Genomic DNA, 26,884 nt, shown 5'->3' with positions numbered 1-26,884 from the left:
CCAGAGGGATTTGCCTGGGCCTCAGGGTTACCAGTCCACCGATGTTACCACCACTCCACCATCTCCATCCAAATAATTATGACATTGTTAAAAGATACTCACAACCTTAATTGCCAGAATTAGGTTTCGGCAGCGAGTTCTGTGGACAACTAATGGGCAAATCTGATGAGTTCTTTGAAATTACCAGGAGGCTAAGTGTGAAATTCTGTTTTGAAGCAAAAGTCAAAGCAATATAAATCAACCAGCAACTCTGGAGATTCCCAATTTACAGTGTATCTCTTAATCCCTTGAATTTGCCAGTTGATTTGCACTTTAATTTTCACGTGTGCTGTTAGCACGCCATTATTTTGCCATCAGGATCCAGCCTAATGTCAGTATTGCCTATCTAGACCCTATCAGGCCCTTTAATAATTTTAATTTGTAGCCTAACCAAGGTTTGATGTAAATTTAACGTAACTTCTCTTTTTTTAAAAATTCTATCCCTCCAGAATGAAACCACAACCTTACTAATCTGTAAGAAATCTCACAACACCAGGTTAAAGTCCAACAGGTTTATTTGGAATCATGAGCTTTTGGAGCGCCGCTCCTTCATCAGATGAGTAGAGCAATGCCCACCCCAGTCCAACACCGGCATCTCCACATCATTACTAATCTGTGTCGCTACTTTCAGTGATTTAGGTATCTGTCCACTTGGATGTCTTTGCTCCTCTATTACATTTAGACTCTTGTTTTCCGAGCAGTGTGTGACTTCCTTACTCTTTCTATCAAAATATAATGCACACTGAAGGTACACTGAAATTCATGTTCCAGTTACATGCACATTCTGTAAGTTTATTACTATTCTCTTGTATACGGTTACAGTCTTCCTCCGTATTAAACTAGAATCTAACATTTGTCATCGTCCACAAATTTTGAAATTGATAATTTGACTTGCAAAGATGTTTTTATTCTTTCAAACGATGTGGGCATCACTGGCAACTCGACATTGCCCATCTCCAATTGCCCTTGAAAAGATGGCGCTGCGCTGCCTTCTTGAACTGCTGAAGGCCATTTGGTGTAGGTATACAGACAGTGCTGTTAGGGAGGTAGTTCCAGGATTTTGACCCAGCGATGATGAAGGAATGGCCAATATATTTCCAAGTCAGGATGATGAATGGATTGGAGGGGAACTTGCAGGTGGTGGTGTTCCCATGTATATATATGCTTGCCTTTATATGACGGGGTATAGAGTACAAAAGCTGGAGTCTGATGTTGCAGCTGTATAGAACGCTGGTTAGGCCACATTTGGAGTACTGCGTCCAGTTCTGGTCGCCGCACCACCAGAAGGACGTGGAGGCTTTAGAGAGAGGGCAGAGAAGGTTTACCAGGATGTTGCCTGGTATGGAGGGTCTTAGCTATGAGGAGAGATTGGGTAAACTGGGCTTGTTCTCCCTGGAAAAACGGAGAATGAGGGGAGACCTAATAGAGGTGTACAAAATTATGAAGGGTATAGATAGGGTGAACAGTGGGAAGCTTTTTCCCAGGTCGGAGGTGACGATCACGAGGGGTCACGGGCTCAAGGTGAGAGGGGCGAGGTATAACTCAGATATCAGAGGGACGTTTTTTACACAGAGAGTGATGGGGGCCTGGAATGCGCTGCCAAGAAGGGTGGTGGAGGCAGACACGCTGGCATCGTTTAAGACTTACCTGGATAGTCACATGAGCAGACTGGGAATGGAGGGATACATACGAATGGTCAAGTTGGACCAATGAGCGGCACAGGCTTGGAGGGCCGCAGGGCCTGTTTCCTGTGCTGTACTGTTCTTTGTTCTTTGTATCTGCTGCCTTTGTCCTTCTAGGTGGTAGAGGTTGTGTGTTTGGAAGGTGCTGAAGAAAGAGCCTTGATGAGTTGCTGCAATGCATCTTGTAGATGGCATACATTGCTGCCGCTGGCCACCGGTGGAGGAAGTGAATGTTTAAGAAGGTGCATGGGCCGCCAATCAAGAATCCATGTTGTTTATGTGAATTATGAAAAAACGTGATCCCAGCGCCATTCCTTGCGGAACACCATTTCCCACCTTTTGCCAGTCCTAAGTGACTTTCCATAACCACTTATTCTTATTTTTAAAATTCATTTGTGGGACATGGGCATGGCTGGCTGGCCAGCATTTATTGCCCATCCCTAGTTGCCCGAGGGCAGTTGAGAGTCAACCACATTGCTTTGGCTCTGGAGTCACATGTAGGCCAGGCCCGGTAAGGATGGCAGATTTCCTTCCCTAAAGGACATTCGTGAACCAGATGGGTTTTTCGACAATCGACAATGGTTTCATGGTCATCATTAGATTCTTAATTCCAGATTTTTTTATTGAATTCAAATTCCACCATCTGTCATGGTGGGATTCGAACCCAGGTCCCCAGAACATTAGCTGAGTTTCTGGATTAATAGTTCAATGATACTACCTCCAGGCCATCAGCTTCTCTTAATTTCCATTCTGTATCAGCCTGCTGTCCATTTGTCCTTTTATTTGCTTAAAATATTTTACAAAAATCAATTATTTTAATCTTAAAAAATAAATTCTTCATCGCGAGCTCAGTCCCGTAACTTGGGGCGCTACACATCATCTTCCGTTGCAACCGTGAAGAGGGAACTTATATTTCCATCTTTCCACTCGATCACAACCTCTCCAGGTTTGGGTGAGATTTTTGGAGATGAACTGTGCGGCACCTGGTCCAAGAAGACGTAGGCTTGGTTTTTGGTTTGTAACATCTGGTCAGTCTCTGCAGAGTTGTCAGTTTCATTTGCATGTTGTACCATCATCTTCTGCACTGGCTCGCTCCCAGCTGCATTCAGTTCATTCAGTGCCTTCATTTTCCTCTTCCTGCAATAACAAAAGGAATAAGAAAGATTGGTGAATCTGGGCCAAGTACAGAGAAAAAGGACCGAGAAGAACCCTTCAAGCTTCTTCTCCAACAAGAACAAATTATACAATATAAATATCATGAAACATTCCAATATTCATCACAGGATCATTGTAGAACATAGTGTAACAGTGAACCACATAAGGAGAAATTAGGATTGGAATTCTCCGGTTGTTAATGCCCCTGGGATTCTCTGGTCCCGCTGCTGTGAGCGGAGATTTCACCGAGCGTCAAATTCTCCATCCTCACTTGCATCAATGGTGGAGCGTGAACGTCCGGAGAATTCCTGCCTCGATCAGACAACCAAAAACTTGGTCAAGGAGCAGCGTTTTAAGGAGTGTCTTAAAGGAAAAAAGTGAGGTAGAGAGAAGGAGATGTGCAGGGAAAGAATTCCAGAGCTTGAGGCCTCAGTAACTAAAGAGACAAGCACCAATGGTGGAGCAACTAAAATTGGGGATACGCCATACTTAGATAAACGCAGATTTCTCGGAGGATTGTGGGGCTGGAGGAGAGTCTAGAGATAGGGAGGGGTGAGGGCATGGAGGGATTTGAAAACAAGAATGAGAATTTTGAATGATGATGTTGCTTCACCTGATGCCAATAGGTCAATGAGCGCAAGGGTGATGGGCAAACTGTGCTTGCTGTGAGTTAACACATGGGCAAGAGAGTTTTGGACGACCTCAAGTTTATGGAGGTAGAATGTGGGAGATCAACCAGAAATTAGCTGGAATAGTGAAATCCAGTGGGAATGAAGACATGAATGAAGGTTTCAGCAGCAAATGAGCTGAGACAGGGTTGAAGTTCAGGGTTGGAAATAGGCAGCGCTAGCGCAAAGGTAAGCTCGGAACCTCGCGCATCCACTGCAGCTAATCCACCTAACCTACACATCTTTAATCAATAAGGAGCAATTTAGCATGGCCAGTGCACCTAATCTGCACATCTTTGGACTGTGGGAGGAAACCAGAGCAGACGGAGGAAACCCACGCAGACACGGGGAGAATGTGCAAACTCCACACAGTCACTCAAGGCTAGAATTGAACCTGGGCACCTGGTGCTGTGAGGCAGCAATGGTAACCACTGTGCCACCCTTTTTCACACAAAATACTTAATCCCACCTGATGCAAACAGAGACCTTGTTCAACTTTATCAATTAAAGATTAACTTAAAAAGTGGAATTTTCCCAGGAATCGCAGCGGGCGGGACATGGATCATGCAAAGTTCTGTTAACCTCGGATGAGATTTTCTGGCTTTAGAAACATAGAAACATAGAAAACTACAGCACAAAACAGGCCCTTCGGCCCCACAAGTTGTGCCGAACATATCCCTACCTTTTAGGCCTACCTATAACCCTCCATCCTATTAAGTCCCATGTACTCATCCAGGAGTCTCTTAAAAGACCCTATTGAGTTTGCCTCCACCACCACTGACGGCAGCCGATTTAGTTCAGAAAGGCATCATAGTCGGCACAGGCTTGGTGGGCCGAAGGGCCTGTTACTGTGCTGTACTGTTCTTTGTTCAACTATAAACTATTGCAGAATATGTAGTCTGTAAAACTACCAATAGATTATGCTTTGGGGTGAGTGCAGCCAGAAAATCCCGCCCAAAGTCTTTAGCCTATTATTCATATATAAAAATTATAGACACTTGTCCCACATGTGTGATTTAATTCTTAATACCGTGTTCCTCTAATTTTATCCTCTAGAGGTCGCTCTGGCTATAATCATTTCACCTTCACTGCCTCGGCCCAAGTCTTGGAAGTCATAGAATTGTCCTAGAAACCCTACATTACAGGAGGAGGCCATTTGGCCCATCGAACCTGCACCGACAACAATCCCACCCTATCCCCGTAACCCCACATATTTACCCTGCTAATTGCCCCCCCCCCCCCCCCCCCCCCCCCCCCCGAAACTAGGGAGAATTTAGCATAACCAATGCACCTAACCAGCACATCTTTGGACAGCAAGAGGAAATTGGAGTACCCGGAGGAAATCCACACAAACACGGGGAGAATGTGCAGACTCCACACAGACCCAAGCCGGGAATTGAACCCGGGTCCCTTGCGAGGCAGGAGTGCTAACCACTGTGCCACCGTGCCATCCATCCTTCCTCTACGCTCTCCATTTCAGTCTTTTAATTTAACAGGCTCTTTAAAACCTAACGTTTTGATAAATCTTGTGGCTGTCTACTCTAATATCTCCTCACGTGGCTTGGTGCCGTATTTTGTTTTAAAATGCTCCTATGAAATGCTACTTTTTAATGACTCTTGAGGCACTATATGAATACAGGTTGTAGCTGTGGTTGACGGCACATTGCCGGTTGCCACTCTTATTTCCATCTGCAATGAAGACTTACCTTTTATGTCGTGTTTTAAATGTAGAAGGACTTCACTCAACGCAACTCCCATTAAGAGCTGGGCAGAGTAGAATATTAACCAGGCTCCATCTTACTACACGGCCATGGAACACACCATCTCTTTCATATTAAAGAAATATTTTCACACTGCGACCACACCAACTAACAACCCTCAATTACAATTTACTCTTGACAATTGTTTCCTTCCCGATTACCAGTTTTAAAGTAAAAAAATAAAGTTTATTTATTAGTCACAAATAGACTTACTGCAATGAAGTTACTGTGAAATTCCCCTAGTCGCCACACTCCGGCGCCTGTTTGGGTACACTGAGGGAGAATTTAGCCTGGCCAATGCACCTAACCAGCACATCTTTCAGACTCTGGGAGGACACCGGAGCACCCGGGAGGAAACCCACGCAGACACGGGGAGAACATGCAAATTCCACACAGACAGTCACTCAAGCCGGGAATCGAACCCAGGTCCCTGGCACTGTGAGGCAGCAGTGCTAACCATTGTGCCACCGTGCCGCATTCATCCTTTTGGTTTCATGCATTTTCCAATCTCATTCTTCCTTAAAAAATCTATTAACATAGTGAAAAATTAATTAAAATGTATTACAGTCAAAAGCAAATTGATAAACAGGGAATTTACTTGGGAACCGGTTTGACTGAACCTTGTAACATTTGGTGGGATTTTCCAGTCCTTCCCGCTGGCGGGATCTTCCAGTCCCGGTGAAGTCAACCCCTGGTACCAGTTTTCTAGGCAGTGAGATAAGCAGGTCATGCAAATTGCCTTTGAATTTGATGGAACTGTAAGATCCCACGGCGGCCAATGTTGAGCCACTTCTGCTACGGGAAAATCCTCCCCGGGGTGGGCTGGATAATTCTGGCCATTGGACATGAGTGTTCCATCGTACGGCTATTTACGTTAGACAATCCTCAGAATGAGCAAGATCTTGCAGCTATAAATATGTTTTAATGCAGGAAAGGGATGGGATTCTCCGGCTGTTCATGCCAGTGGGGTTCTCTGATCCTGCCGGCAGCACACCCCTTGCCACGGGTTTCCCGGCGGCGTGGGGTGGCTCCAATGGGAAATCCCATTGACAGTGATGGGACCAGAGAATCCCATCGCCAGCGAATGGCATGCCGCCTCCCACCACTGACAAACATGCAGCTGGGAGGCCAGAGAATCCCGCCCATCGGGAACATTCTACAGAATATCAAATAACACACCTGGAAGAAAACAACAAGGTCTGACTTACCTGTTTGCCCTGGAGCATAAAGTCAGAATGAGAAATCCCAGGAAAAGTGCAATGAATGCAAGCACCAACATGGCATAGTTCCAATTAGTGGCTGTAAGAGATAGAGGCATTGCTGGTAACCTGATATGGTCATAGCTGGTAACCTGCTCAATTCAATCAACATTTGTTGCCTGTAGTGTCCGGAGAAAAAGCAATTTCTAAAGACTCATGCAGACATGTCCAGCCACAGGACTTCACTGCAGTGTCTTGACTAAACAGTCTTGAACTAGGGGGTCACAATCTCAGGATAAGGGGTTAACCATTTAGGACTGAGATGAGGAGAAAAATTTCTTATGGCCTTTATTCAAAGGGAATGGATATTAAAAATAGGGAAGTCTTGCTAAAACTACACAAGGCAATAGTTGGACCACACCCGGAATAATGAGAACAGTTTTGGGCCCCTTAGTTAGGGAAAGATGCACTGGCATTGGAGGCAGTCCAGAGAAGGTTCACTGGGAGATCCCGGGTATGGAGGGATTTTCTTATCAGAGGTTCAGTGGGTTGGGCCTGTACTCATTGGAGTTCATAAGCATGAGGGGCAAACTTATTGAGACGTTTAGGATTTTCAGGGGGATTGACAGGGTAGATGCTGAGAGGATGTTTCCCCTTGTGAGAGGGGTAGCTTTGCTGTCCATGAAACCTTAAGAAGGGGAACAGAGAAGAGAAAGATCTGTTGAGAAAAGCAGGGGCAAAGGAAGCCCTAATTTTCAATCATTGTAATGTTGCCAGGGGAAGGTCACCTCGTCTGTCGACACTAATGTCTAATCCACGTTCAGGTGCCAGAGTGGAATTTTGTGCTTGTATTCACAATTGCGTTCAAAGATCTGTTTGCAATGGACAACGAACGAGGCGGCACGATAGCACAGTGGTTAGCACTGCTGCTTCACAGCTCCAGGGTCCCGGGTTCGATTCCCGGCTCTGGTCACTGTCTGTGTGGAGTTTGCACATTCTCCTCGTGTCTGCGTGGGTTTTCTCCGGGTGCTCCGGTTTCCTCCCACAGTCCAAAGATGTGCGGGTTAGGTTGATTGGCCAGGTTAAAAATTGCCCCTTAGAGTTCTGAGATGTGTGGATTAGCGGGTAAATATGTGGGGGTAGGGCCTGGGTGGGATTGTGGTCGGTGCAGACTCGATGGGCCGAATGGCCTCCTTCTGCACTGTAGGATTTCTATGAGGCACGAATCCTGCCATATCATGTAGATCTGCTGGCCCTGGGTCACTCTCAGTAATGAAATGAGCAGACGCTAATGCCTTAATTTAAGAAACTGTAGATCCAATCAGGTAAACTTACTGGAAAAAAATAATTTATCCCCATGAACATTCCTTCTCTAATTTTTCAAGTGACCCTGAATCACCAAACTTTGACAGTGTTACATAATTCATTGGGTTATAATGTACAAGATATGTCCACATAATCTAATCTCAAAACGTTAACTGTTTCTCCCTCCACAGATGCTGCCAGATCTGCTGAGTTTTTCCAGCATTTTATTTCAGATTTCCAGCATCCGTAATATTTTACTTTTACCCACATAATCCATATTTTAAAAAAATTAAGCAAAGTGCATTAAAGAGAGAAAAATGAAGTGCAGTACGTACAGTCCTCCATTGGATAGGGTAGTTGTTTTGCTGTGGTGGTTTCTTCCAGTCTTGTCTCGTTCTGCCTCACATCCCTGATGACCCCATCGCCAGTTTCTTTGTACCCCGCTGATAACGTTTGAGTCTTTGCTAATGTTATCCCTAGATGTTCTGTTCAGTGCAATTAGAAAATATCCGTTAGGGCTTTATCCTTACACAGAATTTAAAAGCTACAACCCCACCCTTTGCAAATCAATTGCAACCATACATCCATCAGTGGCTCCCTGGATACAGAAAGGTGTGTGTTTAAATCCCACTCCGGAAGCGGGAGGACAAAATCTAGGCTGATAATCCAGCGCGGTACAGAGGGGGTGCAACACGGTCATTCGTGCTTTCTATTGATGAGGTGTTAAACCAGGATCACAAACCAGGTGAAAGGCAAAACATCCCATGGCACTTTTTCAGGGAAGGTTTGGAGAGTTTTCACTGCCGTCCTGGTTAATATTTATCCCTCGGTCAACATCATGAGAAAACAGATGATCTGGTTATTATCACCTTGCTGTTTGTGAGACCTCGATACATGTATTTTAGGTGCTGGATTTCCTACAAAAATGTCTACACTTCAAGAAGTGCTTCATTAGTCATAAAGTATTTTGAGATGTCCTGAGGTTTTGAAAGGAACAATATATCGATTCCCGGCTTGGGTGACTGTGCGGAGTCTGCACATTCTCCTTGTGCCAGCGTGGGTTTCCTCTGGTTTCCTCCCACAGTCAGAAAGACGTGCTGGTTAAGGGCATTGACCATGCTAAATTCTCCCTCAGTGTACCTGAACAGGAGTGTGGCGACTAGGGGATTTTCACAATAACTTCATTGCAGTGTTAATGTAAGCCTACTTGTGACACTAATAAATATAAATGCAGGTCACCAATGCGGCACGGTGGGACAGTGGTTAGCACTGCTGCCTCACAGCACCAGAGACCTGGGTTCGATCCTGGCTTGGGTCAGTGACTGTGTGGAGTCTGCACGTCCTCCCTGTGTCTGCATGCGTTTCCTCCGGGTGCTCCGGTTTCCTCCCACAGTCCGAAAGACGTGCTGGTTAGGTGCATCGGCCGTGCTAAATTCTCCCTCAGTGTACCCAAACAGGTGCCAGAGTGTGGTGACTAGGGGATTTTCACAGTAACTTCATTGCAGTGTTAATGTAAGCCTACTTGTGACTAATAAAATAAACTTTATCGCTCCGTAACTGCCCGAAACTGGATAAGTGTGGAAGTCAGTAGAAGCTCCATGTTCAATTCCCAGGCTGTGGTGAGTGGTGTTGCCATTGGACTCAGCTCCCCTGGGTTAGCATGTGGAAGAGAGAAGGAAAATCATCAACTTAAAAATGCAGGCTTCGGTTTCACCTTTTGGAGGAATGATCGTTCTGCAGTTCTTTGGTTCTTGCCGAACTCTTAATGCTGTTGAGACGAAAGAATTCCATCAGCATGTGATGTGCATGTGACTTACTGCCCGAGGGGTGAACTCAGGTCGACTGGTTTGCAAGCAAGCACTTTGTCCGGCACTGTTTAATCAGCTTACAGAGGGCTCAAATGTTTTGCATGCTATAACTCAGTGGCCTTCAACTTTAATATCACTAAATAGCTTTGATTTGTGCGTTTCAGTTTGTCAAATCTCTGCTTTTCAGATAAGAAGGGTTCCAATCCGCTTACGGAAAATGTCACAAAAGAATTTCAAATAGTAGCAAAAAGAACAGTCTCGTCAGTTCCAACACAACATAAAGTTTCCAATTGGTGAAGGTGTGTGGCTAAGCATAAAGGCGCTCATTCAAAAAGCCAGCATTTTTAAGACTTCATTTGCGGGATGTGGGCATCACTGGTGAGGCTGGCATTTATTGCCCATCCCTAGTTGCCCTTCAGAAGGTGGTACTGAGCTGCCTTTGTGATCCGCTGCGGTCCCTATGGTGTAGGTAAACCCATAATGCTGTTAGGGAGGGAATTCCAGGACCCAGCGATAGTGAAGGAACGGTGATATATTTCTAAGTCAGGGCGGTGGGCGACTTGGAGGGGAACCTCCAGGTGGTGGTGTTCCCAGGTGTCAGCTGCTCAGGGGATGGAACAATGGGTGTACTGGCCTCTTTCCCTGCTGCAAGTTTCTCTACTTCTACGATTGCTAACAGGTCGATCAGTCAGCTGCTAGGGCCCTGAAAAGAGCATCAAAAGTGAGACCTGAATGTCCTTGCTCATGATCCACTCTGCCCTCTGCCTTACCCTGAAATGGCTTTTCGCAAATGCTTGTACCGTTCGTCGACCTCCACTTGGAATTTCTCTTTTCTTTGGAGATCGACACCATGCTCCCGTCAGCGATCAGATACATAGCCCTGGCCACATGGACCAGCCGGCACTTGGTGCAGATCCACATGAGGCTGGTCACATTCTCACAGGCTGCGGTCTGCACAGCCAGGGTCTGGCCTGCAGAAAGGCATCTTTGGGTCCCTCGGTTGAAAAGCCAGTTTTGCTTCCACACCCAGTCTTGGAGCAGCGAGTCAGGATTGCATCTGTCTGTCAGCACCTGATCACCCTCTAAAGAGGCTTCCAAGCATTTATGGTCAGAATTTTTTATTATAAAAGCTTCCGCTCCTGTAAATGGTTTAGCACAAGCAGAAGAAACAGTTGTAATCTTTATGCTGCAAACTGCACAATACATGCATTTGAATAAGAAACTGAGCATAAGTACTTTCCTTCAACGCAATAGCACAAGTTTAAATGATTGATCCAGCACATGATATCCTAGCCTAGAATTCTGCTACTTCCCGAATCAGTGTTCTGTCACTGTAACACAAGAGGGGGGCACTAGAGGGGGAAAACCCTCCTCGATCAGCTAACCGATATTCTGAGAGTGAGTTCGGGATGTTCTCTGCATATCACTCGACACCAGTTTGGAAGAATTTCTGGGGAACCTCCCAGCTAAGCTTCCCCTACAATTCCTCGGGTGATGTTGCTAGAAGGCCCAGGATAACCAATGTCAGCAGAGACTGGATGTCAACACTGTTTTGGGCCACATGTGAGCCGTACAGATAAAATTTCCAACTGCGATTGATGCTTTGGGATTTAATACCCCATTCCAAAAATGTTCCACCTTTGATGGAGTGGCTTCTAGAGGAATGCTGATGCTCTAATGACAGAATCCCTACAGTGCAGAAGGAGGCCATTTGGCCCATCGGGCCTGCACAGACTCTCCTGTGGAGCATCTTATCCAGGCCCACTCCACATCCGATTCCTGCAACGCCACGCATTTAACCCGCTAATCCCTCTAACCTACACATCTTGAGACACTAGGGGGCAATTTAGCATGGCCAATCCATCTAACCTGCACATAGAATCATAGAATCCCTACAGTGCAGAAGGAGGTCAGAATCATAGAATCACTACAGTGCAGAAAGAGGCCATTCAGCCCATTGAGTCTGCACCGACCATAATCTGACCCAGGCCCTATCCCCACAATCCCATGCATTTACCCTAGCTAGTCCCCCTGACACTAAAGGGCAATTTTTTTGCATGGCCAATCCACCTAACCTGCACATCTTTGGACTGTGAGAGGGAGGAAACCGGAGGAAACCCACGCAGATACGGGGAGAGCATGCAAACTCCACACAGACAGTCAGCCAAGGCTGGAAGCAAATCGGGTCCCTGGCGCTGTGAGGCAGCAGTGCTAACCATTGTGCCATCATGAATGGCTTTAGCCACTGTGATTTGTTAGTAGTGATTAGATTATCAAGGAGTCAAACCAAAATCCCAGAATGAAGGTGGGATCGGTATTCCTGTACCGCCACTGTGAAGGTCCACCAGATTACGATAATGACTCAGCTCCCAGATCTTTAAGTTTATTTATTATTGTCACAAGTAGGCTTACATTAACACTGCAATGAAGTTACTATGAAAATCCCCTAGTTGCCACACTCTGGCGCCTGTTCGGGTACACGGAGGGAAAATTTAGCATGGCCAATGCACCTAAGCAGCACATCTTTCGGACTGAGGGAGGAAACCGGAGCACCCGGAGGAAACCCACGCAGACATGGGGTGAATGTGCAGACTCTGCACAGGTAGTGATCCAAGCCGGGAATGGAACCCAGGTCACTGGCACTGTGAGGCACAGTGCTAACCACTGCGCCCCATTGGTACTAATAATGATCAATCTAACTGACATGGGATTGCCAACTTCCTGCAAACACAAAACCAGAGCCTTGCAAGGAAGAAAGTTGCACCAGTTAATGAAATAAGTTTGGGAGAGAACAGGTACCATGGTCGGCAAGAGAGAAATCATTGCTCTGTAAATGGCACGCAAGAGTAACGTACAACTGAGCCCAAAGTAGTAAACTTAAAGATACAGCCACTGCATTCAATACAGGTGCGTCTGTGGTGAATAGTCTGGACTTGGATGGTCCGGAACATTCTACAAGCACCATGCGGAATAAATTGAGGAAGATACTATCTGATACAAAATGAGATGGAAAAGGAAGAACCTTATGAGGATCGGGTCATCAAAGAGAAGTGGTAGGAGAGCTCAAGGAACATATCCACCAGATGAATATCATTCTTAGGGTAAGTCAGCAAGCTTTAATGGAGGCAGCAGAAGATGATGTTTGTGAATCACATGGCACTGGGTCATAGGAAGGACACAAGATAATTCACGACAGATTGAAGAAGGGAAGATGCCTCCTTGGATCACAGACATGCACTTGAAGATCCCAGCCTCTCACCAGATTCAACATGATAGTTGTGTCACCAGAGACGGAGTACACGTACGCCCAGCAAAACGAGGGTGGCACCTAAAAAATAACACAAATGAAACTGGAACTGGCCTGAAACGCGACTGGAATTGCCATTCCCTCGTTTAGAATGGAAAACATTGGAGTAGAAAACAAAGGATGAATAATCCAGTAATTTCACAATGCAGAATATTTGTCCTTGTAAATGGAACTTGAGTAGGCCCCGTCTTGAAAGGCTGTACCCACAAAGGCCACATCATAGTCTGCCCTTATGACATAACTAGACGTACAACACCAGCATGTGGTTTTATCTGGGATTTACGCAACTTAATTGCGCCATGATGGCCACCAGAGGGAGAAAGTCTCCTCTATATTCAGCGGTTTGGGAGAAAGGAGATGATTGTGTCATAACTATCTTAATACCAGTATGGCAGTCAGATCTGTCCATAATTAACTCAGGAGCTTTCTGTTTAAGCCATGCCCAGCAAGCACTGATAGGTTCAGAGCTATTACACAGTCTGTGCTATCAACAACGATTCAACACCACTGTCAGGGGTAATGTGAAGGAAGTCTCCATGAATATGTTAATAGATTTAGGTATGTCATTCCCCTGAACACCTGACAAAGCTGATGCAAAGGATTAATTCCTCCAGGTAATATTCTGATTTGCTACAATAATGGCATGCGAAAGTAGAAGATGAAATGCCGGATGTTGGAGTTAAAGGACATTGGTGGAACTTGGGTCTGAACATTAAAATGTCCTCATGGATTATATTCATCTCACACCTTCTGGTTGGAATTCAGCTGATCATTGTGGTTGGTCATTGGGGTCAGATTTCAAGAGAAGAATGATGATTGAACTCAGAACCCCCCCTCCCCTCCCCCCCCCACCCACCCAACTGGGGACACAGTTGCAGTGCTTTTGATTAAAGACGATGAGGGATCAATATATTCGTGATAGATTTCACCCTTAATCAGGGGGGTGTAATCTGGCATTAATTTTAGTAGGATTTAGTGTGCAACCATAGAATTCCTACAGTGCAGAAGGAGGCGGGGATGGCAGGACTGATGTATGAGGAGAGATTGACTAGGTTAGAATTATTTCCATTCGAGTTCAGACAAATGAGGGGGGATCTCATAGATCTATAAAATTCTAACAGAATTAGACAGGGTAGATGCAGAGAGCATGTTCCCAATGGTGGGGGTGTCCAGAACCAGGGGTCACAGTCTGAAGATACGGGGTAGACCATTTAGGACGGAGATGAGGAAACATTTCTTCACCCAAAAAGTGGTGAGCCTGTGGAATTCATTACCACAGGAAGTAGTTGATGCCAAAACATTGAACGTTTTCAAGAGGTGGCTAAATATAGCACTTAGGGCGAATGGGATCAAAGGTTATGGGGAGAGAGCAGGATTAGGCTACTGAGTTGGACAATCAGCCATAATCGCAATGAATGGTGGAGCAGGCTCGAAGGGCCAAATGGCCTCATCCTGCTCCTATCTTCTATGTTTCTCTGAGGCCATTTGACCCATCAAGTCTGCATCAACTCTCCGACAGAGCATCCCAGCCAAGCCCTCCTCTCCACTCTATCCCCGTAACCTTGCACATTTAGCATGGCCAATCCACCTCACTTACACACCTTTGGAGCTGCTGTGTTCATCCAGCACTTTCTGTTTTTACTGTTTTCAGATTTCCAGCATCCGCAGTATTTTGCTTTTAGAACAGTTTAAAGGGTTGACTTGAGTTTCCATTAATTAGGCTATACATTACTAAATTAAAATCAAGTACAAACTTAGTAAAGTGCCCCTTTCTGAACGTCCATTGAAGGGTGTTAACCAAGGGTTACGGTTGCAAAAAATCTGAATATTGTTGAAAAGAGAGATATGTTCCCACAGCTGGGCCTGGACACATCGGAACATTTGACATTCTGGCTTTTGCCGTGACGAGAAGCTTCAGTGAGATGTCTCTCCTGTCAGCTGCATTCAAGAACAGTAGACACCGATAGTTATACAGATCGAGTATTCTTTATCACACTCAGGCGCCTGTTCTGGCACACTGAGGGAGAATTTAGCATGGCCAATGCATCTAAACAGCACGTCTTTCGGACTGTGGGAGGAAACTGGAGCACCCGGAGGAAACCCACACAGACACGGGGAGAATGTGTAAACTCTGCACAGACAATGACCCAAGCCGGGAATCAAACCCAGGTCCCTGGCGCTGTGAGGCAGCAGTGCCAAGCACTGTGTCACCGTGCCGCTCAATTGAACCTCATCAACCTTTAACACGGGAAGTCTAGGTCTGCGCTGTTTATCTTGTGATTTTTTTGTGGTGAACCTGCATTTATTATTTATGACACACGACTTTATTTTCTTTAGACTGTAGCTAACCTAGACTATTGTAACGTAAGGTTATACACGGTATCCAAAAAACAAAATGATCTGAAATCCGAAATGCAATCGGCCCCTAAGGTTTCAGATAAAGGATACTCAACCTGTACAGGACATTCCTTCCAACACAGTTATAATAGAAAATCAGTCTGGGGAAGGCAATGAAGGAGAAAGTGATAAGAGAGAGAAACTCTGCAGTGATTTTAGCCGCTGAAAAGAACAGCTGGGAACAGGAAATGACTCTCGACAAGGTTCTTCCGAAGGTCATATGGTTACACATTTACAATATCCCCAATATAAAAGACATTAAAAGGAAGTGATTGCCTATGTTTTGAGAATCATGGAAATCATAGAAACCCTACAGTGCAGAAAGAGGCCATTCGGCCCATCGAGTCTGCACCGACCACAATCCCACCCAGGCCCTTCTCTCATATCCCTACATATTGACCCACTAATCCCTCTAACCTACGCATCTCAGGACACTAAGGGCAATTTTTAGCATGGCCAATCAACCTAACCCGCACATCTTTGGACTGTGGGAGGAAACCGGAGCACCCGGAGGAAACCCACGCAGACACGAGGAGAATGTGCAAACTCCACACAGACAGTGACCCAAGCCTGGAATCGAACCCAGGTCCCTGGAGCTGTGAAGCAGCAGTGCTAACCACTGTGCTACCGTGCCGCCCCCAATGTTTTCTACATGGTGCATAATGAGTCAATAGGTTATCACAGAATCCCTACAGTGCAGAAGGAGGCCATTCAGTCTATCGAACTTACACTGACAACAACCCTACCCAGGCCCTATCCCCATAACCCCAAGTATTCACCCTGCTAGTCTCCCAAAGAGGCAATTTAGCATGACCAATTAACCTAACCCACACATCTTTGGGGCGTGGGAGGAAACCAGAGCACCCGAAGGAAACCCACGCAGACCCGGGGAGAACGTGCAAACTCCACACAAATAGTTATCCAAGGCCAGAATTGAACCTGGGTTCCTGGCGCTGTGAGGCAGTAGTGCTAATCACTGTGCCACGTGCCACCATAGGAGGAGAGGAACATTTTGAATACAGGAGTTAACTTTCCAAATAATACGGCATTGTTTCTTGCTCTCTCAAAGCCTAACTGGCACAGAGGCTGCAGTGTTCAAAGGCCCATGAAAGCTTTTTGTTAAAGATGCCACTGAACTTTCCATTTGCCTGAGACTTCATTGTCCAAATTGGGTGCTTTGTCATCAAATAAAAGTGAATTCAGACTGACGTAATGCAAATCTCCACACATTCAGCATAGCTCCTTGCATTCTTCTGGTTATTTGTTGAATTTAGTAAGGAATTTCTCTAGTTATATCATCAATGCACCATTGAAAGCATCCTTTCCGGATGTATCACAGCTTGGTATGGCTCCCGCTCTGAACAAAACCGCAAGAAACTATCAAGGGTTGTGAACGTAGCCCAGTCCATCACGGAAACCAGCCTCCCATCCGTTGACTCCATCTACACTTCTCACTGCCTCAGAAAAGCAGCCAGCATAATCAAGGATCCTATGCACCCGGAACATTCTCTCTTCCATCTTCTACCGTTGGGAAAAAAGATACAAAAGTCTAAGATCATGTACCAACTGACTCAAGAACAACTTCTTCCCTGCTGCCATCAGATTTTTGAATGGGCCTACCTTACATTAAGCTGATCTTTCTCTACATGCTATCTGTGACTGCAACACTATATTCTACACCCTCTCCTTTCCTTCTCCCCTATGTGCTCTACGAACAGTATGCTTTGCCTGTATAGCGCGCAAGGAACAATACTTTTCACTGTATCCCGATACATGTAACTATAATAAATCAAATCAAAAAACTAACAATGATCCCCTTTCACAGCAGAAACAGAAAATGCTGGAAAATCTCAGCAGGTCTGACAGCATCTATGAGAGAGAGAATAGAGCCAAGGCTAAGAGGCTGGATGACTCTTTGTCAGAGCTCATTGCTCCCTCTTACCTGGCTGAAAATGCAAAATTGTTGGAATAGCATTTCAACATTGGCTATGTTATTTTAACAGCCGAATGCCGGATCTTGAGGTTTAAATATTCCTGCATACTTTAAAATTACATTATTCCTTTGGAGCTATTCCACTCTTATCTGATCTCTTCTGAGGTATGACTAATGCACTAAACATCAATGCTTTACTTGTGATTGCAAAGTCCAGATTTCATGTAAATAACTTTGCATTCATGGTCAGAATTCACCCTTAAAACCAACATAACCGAACAGCTCTGACGAAGGATCATCCAGACTCGAAACGTTGGCTCTATTCTCTCTCCACAGGTGCTGTCTGATCTGCTGAGATGTTCCAGTGTTTTCTGTTTTTGTTTCAGATTCCAGCATTCGCTTTAATATTTTATGGTTGAGTAGGTGTAGATTTTTTTGTGAGCTTACACATTATGAGGAGGCAGATATCCCTCGTCCCACTTTCTCAATAAAGATCATTTCCACAATAGTATTTAATCAAATCCCTGGTCATTTAATAACATACAATATCATCTTTTGAGTGACTGTGGATATGTGGCCGCAACCCAACAAGCTGCACCAATTTCCCAAAGAGCCAGACACTGTGATCTTTCATTCAAGTTACCGACATAGTCTCAGTGAGACTGTACGGTGGCACAGTGGTTAGCACTGCTGCCTCACAGCACCAGGGACCCGGGTTCGATTCCCAGCTTGGGTCACTGCCTGTGCGGAGTCTGCACGCTCTCCCCGTGTCTGCACGGGTTTCCTCCGGGTGCTCCGGTTTCCTCCCACAGTCCAAAAGATGTGCTGGTTAGGGTGCATTGGTCGTGCTAAATTCTCCCTCAGGTGTACCCGAACAGGCGCCAGAGTGTGGTGACTAGGGGATTTTCACAGTAACTTCATTGCTGTGTTAGTGTAAGCCTACTTGTGACACTAATAAATAAACTTAAAGTTGGGATTGAGCAAATCCGTACAGTCGAAGTAGAATGCACTCAGGGCAGGCAGGGACCTAGCAACAGTCATTATCATTCCCACACACACTGTATCAAAACCACAATGTGCATCACAAAGTGGTTTAATAATAACTAATCAATAAACTTTAAAACAAACAGGCGCTGGAGTGTGGCGACTAGAGGACTTCCACAGTAACTTCATTGCAGTGTTAGTATAAGCCTACTTGTGACACTAACTAAAATAAACTATTTAATAACAATAAACTATTGTTTGACAATAAACTAAAACTAAACAGCAAGCAGAACTTCCAGAAATAATTCAAAATCAAGGGTAGCTGATAAAATTAGACTAACCAACGACAGCTTATGTGGATACTTTAGTGCAGTAGAAATCAAGGGTCACATTATCATCTATTTCTATTTTGGACTGATTTAATCTGAATTGTATCTCCTAACACCAGATATGTTGGCAGCATGCTACCACGGGAGATGTAATTGTTATTATTTTTAGCAAATTCATCGAGATCTTCCACTGTGGTGTAAGAAGATAGTGGAAAAATACAAGTGCTTTGTTTATTTGCTTCCTTTAATTAAGTCCTGCTCGTCATCCCTTCCACAGTCAGCCTTGCCTGGTGGATATGCTCCCAAACAGGCTCCGCACTTCCTAACATCAGCTCTGAAAATAGGACCCGAAAATCAGCATAACTTGTAACTTGTTAGAGAATGGTCCCTGCGCCATTGCGTGCACTCTGAAGTTGCAGTGCAGTTCTGGCTCTCAATAGCAGTAAACGTCTCAGGATGGGATTCTCCGGCCCTTGACTCTGATGGGATCTTCCTGTCCCGTTGAAGGCGATGCCCCCCCCGTCTGCGTGGCCGGTTCCCCAGTGACGGGACAGGGTGAGCCACGCAAAACGCCGGAGGTATTGGCAGGAAGATCCCACCAGTGGCCAAAAGTGAACTGCCGCCGGAAAACATGCCAATGAGTGGCTGGAAAATCCCGCCCTTCGGTGTTTGTTATTATTGAGGCAATAACAACTGAAGGTGGGATTTTCCGGTCACGCTCGCCCCAAAGCTGAAAAATCCCATCCGAGATCAATGGACCTTTACATAGTCCCCCCGCCCGTTATGATTCCAGTGGCGAGGGGGATGGGAAAATTCCACCCTTAGATTCATTTAGTGAAATATCCCAAGGTGTTTCACAAGAGCAGTATGAGACAAGATATTACGCTAGATGGCCAAAAGCTTGGTCAAACACATAGGGGTAAATTCCGATTCCCCCAGCCGGCGGGACAGATAATTTGACAGACCATTGATAGGTGTGTTGACCTTGGTGTGAATTTCCAGTCTCAGGGCTTGATTATACAAATATGAAGTCCGAACCTCGTCTCAGGATTAAACGTGACACCAGGGTTGTTAACAGACTGTCTTAACTTTGGACCTAAACAGAGGCAGGCTGATATCTGCTCTCTTTGGAAGAGGTTACACTATAATTTTGTTTTGATGCCAAGTGTGAATTAGCATAAAAGGTAGCAGTTTATTTCATGGTTCAGAATTCCCCCCCCACCCCCCGACGCCGCCCCCCCACCCACCCCACCCCCCCCACACCCCCACCCCCCCCCCACCCCCCCCGCCGCCGCCCACCCCCACCCTGCCTCGCCGCCGCCCACCCCCACCCCCGCCGCCACCCCCCACCCCACCCCCGCCGCCCGCCCGCGCCGCCCCCCCACCCCACCCCCGCCGCCCCCCCCACCCCACACCTGCCGCCCCCGCCGCCCCCCCCACCCCACACCTGCCGCCCCCGCCGCCCCCCCGGGTTCGATTCCAGCCTTTGGTGACTGTCTGTGTGGAGTTTGCACATTCTCCCCATATCTGGGTGGGTTTCCTCCGGGTGCTCCGGTTTTCTCCCACGCTCCAAATGATGTGCAAGTTAGCTTAAAGTTTATTTATTAGTGTCACAAGTAGGCTTACATTAACACTGCAGTGAAGTTACTGTGAAAATCTCCTCGTCGCCAAACTCCGGTGCCTGTTCGGGTACACCGAGGGAGAATTTAGCATGGCTAATGCAGCTAATCAGCACGTCGTTCGGACTTTGGGAGGAAACTGGAGCACCCGGAGGAAACCCACGCAGACACGGGGGGGGGAACATGCAGACTTCACACAGACAGTCACCCAAGCTGGGAATCGAACCCGAGTCCCTGGCGCTGTGAGGCAGCAGTGCTAACCATTGTGTCACCATGACACCGGAAGGTGGATTGGCCACGCTATATTTCCCCTTTAGTGCCATGGGGATTAGCAGGGTAAATAAGTGTGGTTATGAGAATGGGGTGGGAATGCTGTCAATTGCAGGTTTGATGGGCTGAAGGGCCTCCTTCTCCACTTTTGGGGAACAAAACAGAAAACATCTGGATTACTCATTCTCATTTGGGACAACACCAGAGCAAAGTCAAAAATGCACCAAATTCCTGTAAATATGTACAAGTACAATTTTCAAATCCTGACGAAGCAAGTATTAGCTTTCTGCTGAGAACAGCAAATAGGCACCACATTTTTGCCCTCCTGGAACGGTCTCCCAAGATCACTTTCTCTTTCTACCTCGGTCATTCTCGTCAAAAGCCTCCTAAAAAAGGAATTGTGGATACATATTGAAAATAAAAACATTACAGGGCTATGGGGAAGGAATGGGGCGAGTGGGACGAAATTGGACAGCTCTATCAAAGAAATAACTCAAGCACAATGGGCTGAATGACCTCCTTTCGTGCTGTTAAAAACTCATTTATCTGTCCCAGTTTTCGCTCTCTCCACTCAACGTTCTTCTTCCTGTTTTACTTGTTGTCCTCTGATACGCTCAGGTGTAATGTCCATGAACGACAGGCAATACAGATGCAAATTGTTAATGCATGTTTCAGACACACGCCCTCTCAAGACATCAGTGGTTATTACCTTGTAGGAGCACACACAGAGTAAGCCAACCATAGAGGTCTCTCTTCAACTCAGACATTTTATTTTCTGTATTAGAGTACGTGCCAAGTCCAATTTCTCGAGATCTACGGGAGAAAAGAGGAAAAAAATTGATGACATATATAAACTACAATCCTTCTTCTCACAAAGAAAATTGCATTGTTGAAAAAATACAAGGGGCTTATATAAGCAGAGTATCTGGAAAGCCAAGACAAGCGTACTCACTGGTCTATCTTCCAAGAATGGTAACAAGACCTTCAGTGGACTTTATTTTCCCCTTTTTATAAACTTAACGTGAATTTGATGAACTGTTTGGTTCATTATGATAACTTAGTAAAATACTTCTTAATTCTACACAAAGAGGAAAATATACTCCGCAGTTTAGGATTAAGTTCAAAGGGTCTAAAGGAACATAGGAATTAGGAGCAGAGATAGGCAAATTCAGCCCTTCAAGCCTGCTCCGCCATTCAATCAGATCATGGCTGATCTCTCCCTGGTCTCAAATTCACCTTCCCATCTGTTCCCCATATCCCCTTTTTTTAAACATATATATCTATCTCCTTCTTGAAACCATTCAATGATTCAGACTCCACCGCGCTATGGGGCAGCGAGTTCCACAAATTCACCACCTTCTGCGAGAAGTAGTTCCTCCTCATCTCAGTTTTAAATCTACCGCCTCTCAACCTATACCTGTGACCTCTTGTTCTAGATTGCCCCATAAGAGGAAACATTTGGTCTACTTTTAATTTGTCAATCCCTTTTAAAATTTTATATACTTCGATCAGATCCCCTCTCATCCTTCTAAACTCCAGTGAGCACAAGCCCAAACTCTTTAATCTCTCCTCTTACGTCAACCCCTTCATCCCCGGAATCAATCTGGTGAATCTCCTCTGAACTGCCTCCAATGCCACCACATCCTTCCTCAAATAAGGAGACCAAAACTGGACACAATACTCCAGATGTGGTCTCACCAACACCCTGTACAATTGCAACAACACTTCTCGAACGTTCCTAGTAGACTTGTCCATACGTTCAACTGAATGGTCTTTCTAGATAGATAAAATAGGTTAAATGACCTTCTTCACTTATCCTGGGAATGAGGCTTAAAATAATGTTGAATGTAAAAGCCAGGAGTAGTACTTGAACACAGTAATTACAGTCATATTTAACGATGGTCTGGTCCGGTTTGGGGATTGAATATCTTGGGTCTTTAGAAATACAAATACTCATGTCAAACTTTCTCTCTTTACACTGTTAAAAGCCATGCATAATTGAAAAGGCCCCAGTGACCATGCACTTCTGGATTAGTCCCTGCTTATGCTTGGCAAGATACTGCAATGTTTGTGTTGTTGTTTTGGCAGATAGCTGACCTAGAATCTCTCACACTCTCACCACTTGCACTGGGCAGAGCAGAAGGATTTACAGGTTGACAGTAAACCTGTTTGGCCGCATTATGACCCACCCTCTAATGGCCATCAAGTCCTGAAGTAGGATTTGAACCCAGAGGTAGGGATGCTACCACCGCGTTGCAAGGTCTCCTCATTACCTACCAGATTTAATACATTTCTCTCACAGGAAGGAGGGGGGTGGGGGGGGGGGGGGGGGGGGGGTGGAGCGGGGGGGGGTTAGACGAGGGAGGATAGAGGGGTGGGGTGAGAGAGGGTGGGGAGAGAGGGGGGAAGAGACGCTGTACCTGCATACAAATTTTTCATGACTCATACATTAGAACATCTAGATTCCTCTGCACCTTCTAATTCTGCAGTCATTCTACATTTAGTAATAAAGGCAGAGGATTTGACTGTCAGCACTATGGATGGGGGGGGAGGCACGGGGGGGAGAGAGTGGTGGGGGGGGGGAGAGAGTGGTGGGGGGGGGGGAGAGAGTGGCGGGGGGGAGAGAGTGGCGGGGGGGGAGAGAGTGGCGGGGGGGAGAGAGCGATGGGGGGGAGAGAGTGGCGGGGGGGAGAGAGTGGCGGGGGGGAGAGAGTGGCGGGGGGAGAGAGTGCGGGGGGAGAGAGTGGCGGGGGGAGAGAGTGGCGGGGGGGAGAGGGGAGAGTGGCGGGGGGGTGGGGGGGGAGAGAGTGGCGGGGGGGGAGAGAGTGGCGGGGGGGAGAGAGTGGCGGGGGGGAGAGAGTGGCGGGGGGGAGAGAGTGGCGGGGGGAGAGAGTGGCGGGGGGAGAGAGTGGGCGGGGGGGAGAGAGTGGCGGGGGAGAGAGTGGCGGGGGGAGAGAGTGGCGGGGGGAGAGAGTGGCGGGGGGGAGAGAGTGGCGGGGGGAGAGAGTGGGGGGGGGAGAGAGTGGCGGGGGGGAGAGAGTGGCGGGGGGAGAGAGTGGCGGGGGGAGAGAGTGGCGGGGGGGAGAGGAGTGGCGGGGGGGAGAGAGTGGCGGGGGGGAGAGAGTGGCGGGGGGGAGAGAGTGGCGGGGGGAGAGAGTGGCGGGGGGAGAGTGGCGGGGGGGGGGAGAGTGGCAGGGGGGAGGGGGGAGAGTGGCGGGGAGGTGGGGGGGAGAGAGTGGGGGGGGGGAGAGTGTGGCGGGGGGGAGAGAGCGACGGGGGGGGGGGGGGCGAGAGTGGCGGGGGATGGGGAGATGCGCGGGGGGGGGTGCGTAGATTGGCCGGTGGCGGGGGGGGGGGGGGGGGGGAGACTGGCGGTGGGGAACTGGCGGGGGGGGAACTGGCGGGGGGGGGAAGAGAGTGTGGCGGCGGGGGTGAGGGGGAGAGAGTGGCGGGGAGGGGGCGGGGTTGGCGTGGAGTGTGGCCCCTTGCCTTCAAACAACTGCACAAATTCAAACAAACAATTTTCCGCAGGAAACTACCCAGCCTTCAGGAGAACAGTGACCACGACACCACACAATCCTGCCACAGCAACCTCTGCGAGACGTGCCGGATCATCGACACGGATGCCATCATCTCACGTGAGAACACCATCTACCAGGTACACGGTACATACTCTTGCAACTCGGCCAATGTTGTCTACCTGATACGCTGCAGGAAAGGATGTCCCGAGGCATGGTACGTTGGGGAAACCATGCAGACGCTACAACAACGGATGAATGAACACCGCTCGACAATCACCAGGCAAGACTGTTCCTTCCTGTGGGGGAGCACTTCAGCAGTCACGGGCATTCAGCCTCTGATCTTCGGGTAAGCATTCTCCAAGGCAGCCTTCACGACACACGACAGCGCAGAGTCGCTGAGCAGAAACTGATAGCCAAGTTCCGCACACATGAGGACGGCTTTAACTGGGATCTTGGGTTCATGTCACACTATCTGTAACCCCCACAACTTGCCTGGGCTGCAAAATCTCACTAACTGTCCTGGCTGGAGACAATACACATCTCTTTAACCTGTGCTTAACGCTCTCTCCACTCCACATTGTCTGTACCTTTAAGACTTGATTAGCTGTAAAGACTCGCATTCCAACCATATTTTGTAAATTGAGTTTGTGTCTATACATGCCCTGTTTGTGAATAGAACTCCCACTTACCTGATGAAGGAGCAGTGCTCCGAAAGCTCGTGCTACCAAATAAACCTGTTGGACTTTAACCTTGTGCTGTGAGACTCCTTACTGACGGTAAACCAGGAGCAAGGCCGAGAGCTGACCTTTCCTTTGGGCTAACCTTCAGATCATTCTGAGGAGCTGGAAGTCCGCCACCTTGATGCTGCACTGAGGAAAGTTGCTGAACTGGCATCAGTCTCTAGTATCCCCGCTGCAGAGTGTATTCAAACTTAGCATGTCTTCAGGCAAAAGGGTAATGACCCCAGATATACTTTATCCATAGCATGTGTGACAGGATCAGCAACCGAAAGGTGATGACTGTCAGGAAGGACTGAACAAGCTGGGGCTCTTTCCACCAGAAAAGGGGATGTTGAGGATATTATAATACAGTTCATTCAACAAATGAAGACATTTGATAGGGTAGATGTTGAGTAGATGTTCTTATACTTTCATGGGATGTGGGCATTGCTGGCAAGGCCAGTATACATTGCCCATTCCTGATTGCCATCGAGAAACATAGAAACATAGAAGATAGGGGCAGGAGGCGGCCATTCGGCCCTTCGAGCCTGCTCCGCCATTTATTAAGGTCATGGCTGATTGTCCAACTCAATAGTCTAATCCTGCTTTTTCCCCATAACCTTTGATCCCATTCGCCCCAAGTGCTATATCCATCCGCCTCTTGAATACATTCAATGTTTTGGCATCAACTACTTCCTGTGATAATGAATTCCACAGGCTCACCACTCTTTGGGTGAAGAAATGTCTCCTGACCTCAGCCCTAAATGGTCTACCCTGTATCCTCAGACTGTCCCCCCTGGTTCTGGACTCCCCCACCATTGGGAATGTCCCCCCTGCATCTACCCTATCTAGTCCTGTTAGAATTTTATAAATCTCTACGAGATCCCCCCCTCATTCATCTGAACTCCACCAAAAGCAATCCTAACCTCATAGAAACCCTACAGTACAGAAAGAGGCCATTCGGCCCATCGAGTCTGCACCGACCACAATCCCACCCAGGCCCTACCCCCATATTCCTACATATTTTACCCGCTAATCCCTCTAATCTACACATCCCAGGACACTAAGGGGCAATTTTAGCATGGCCAACCAACCTAACCCGCACATCTTTGGACTGTGGGAGGAAACCGGAGCACCCGGAGGAAACCCACGCAGACACGAGGAGAATGTGCAAACTCCACACAGACAGTGACCCAAGCCGGGAATCGAACCCAGGTCCCTGGAGCTGTGAAGCAGCAGTGCTAACCACTGTGCTACCGTGCCTAGTCAATCTCTCCTCATACATCAGTCCCGCCATCCCCGGAACCAGCTTGGTAATGTAGAAAACTATTCTCATAGCGAATGCTCGAAAATAATTTAGTTTGGCCAAGGAGAACATCCGGGCATACATCATCCTCTTTAATTGGTAGAAATAATACAGAAACAACGAAGGTGGTGGTGAGCTGCCTTCTTGAACCTCTGCAGTGCATGTGGTGTAGGTACACCCACAGTGGTCTTAGGGAGGGAGTTCCAAGATTTTGATCCAGTGACAGTGAAGGAACAGTGATACTGTTCCAAGTGATCTGGAAGGGAACTTGCTGTTGGTGCTGTTCCCATGCATCTGTTGCCAGGGTCATTCTCGGTTGAAGATTTGGAAGATGCTTTTATAGGAAGCTCGGCAGGTTTTTGCTGTGTATCCTGTGTATGCTATGCGTGAATGGTAGAGGGTGTGAATGGTGGATGGGGTTCCAATCAAGCAGACTGCTTTGTCCTGGATGGTGTTGAAGTTCGTGAGTGTTATTGGAGCTGCACCCACCCAGACAAGTGGGCAATGTTTAAACTTGTAGGATATTCCAAAACTAGGGGTCATAAATAGACTGGCAACAAAAAAATCCAAGAAGGTCTTCATTCACAAGACCTTTTTTTTTAAACCAGCAGCATGGTTAGAATGTGGAATTGCTACCACGTGGAGCAGTTGAGGTGAATTGTACAGATGCATTTAAGGGGAAGAGGGAGAGAAGAAAAGAACCAGGTGTTGAAAGAGTTAGATGAAGCAAGGTGGAAGGAGGCTCATGTGGAGTCTAGGCACTGATATAGACTATTTGGGCAGAATGGCCTCAGTCTATGCTATAAATGCAACGTGACTCTATGTAACAATCTGAATTACACAAAATTTTATATATGTGGTGATGTAGTAATTATATACAGTC

At 46.9% G+C, this 26,884-nt stretch overlaps 1 protein-coding gene across 1 annotated transcript in view; it reads right to left on the bottom strand.

Moving 5' to 3' along the window:
* Positions 1 to 538: 538 nt before the first annotated feature.
* The window catches only part of LOC144511228 (organic solute transporter subunit beta), a 33,661-nt gene continuing 7,315 nt past the window's right edge, over positions 539 to 26,884 (bottom strand). The window contains exons 2-5 of the mRNA XM_078241324.1: positions 21,165 to 21,268; positions 8,144 to 8,293; positions 6,513 to 6,603; positions 539 to 2,858 (exon numbers count right to left, since the gene is read on the bottom strand). Of these exons, the coding sequence (XP_078097450.1) occupies positions 2,591 to 2,858; positions 6,513 to 6,603; positions 8,144 to 8,293; positions 21,165 to 21,222 (567 nt within the window). The 5' untranslated portion in view covers positions 21,223 to 21,268 and the 3' untranslated portion in view covers positions 539 to 2,590. The remainder of the gene's footprint in view (positions 2,859 to 6,512; positions 6,604 to 8,143; positions 8,294 to 21,164; positions 21,269 to 26,884) is intronic.

The sequence above is a fragment of the Mustelus asterias genome, chromosome 24 (genome assembly GCF_964213995.1).
Source record: "Mustelus asterias chromosome 24, sMusAst1.hap1.1, whole genome shotgun sequence".
Classification (NCBI taxonomy): Eukaryota; Metazoa; Chordata; class Chondrichthyes; order Carcharhiniformes; family Triakidae; genus Mustelus; species Mustelus asterias.
Note: the sequence above shows the minus strand (reverse complement) of the source record. Positions and strands in the feature narration are given on the sequence as shown.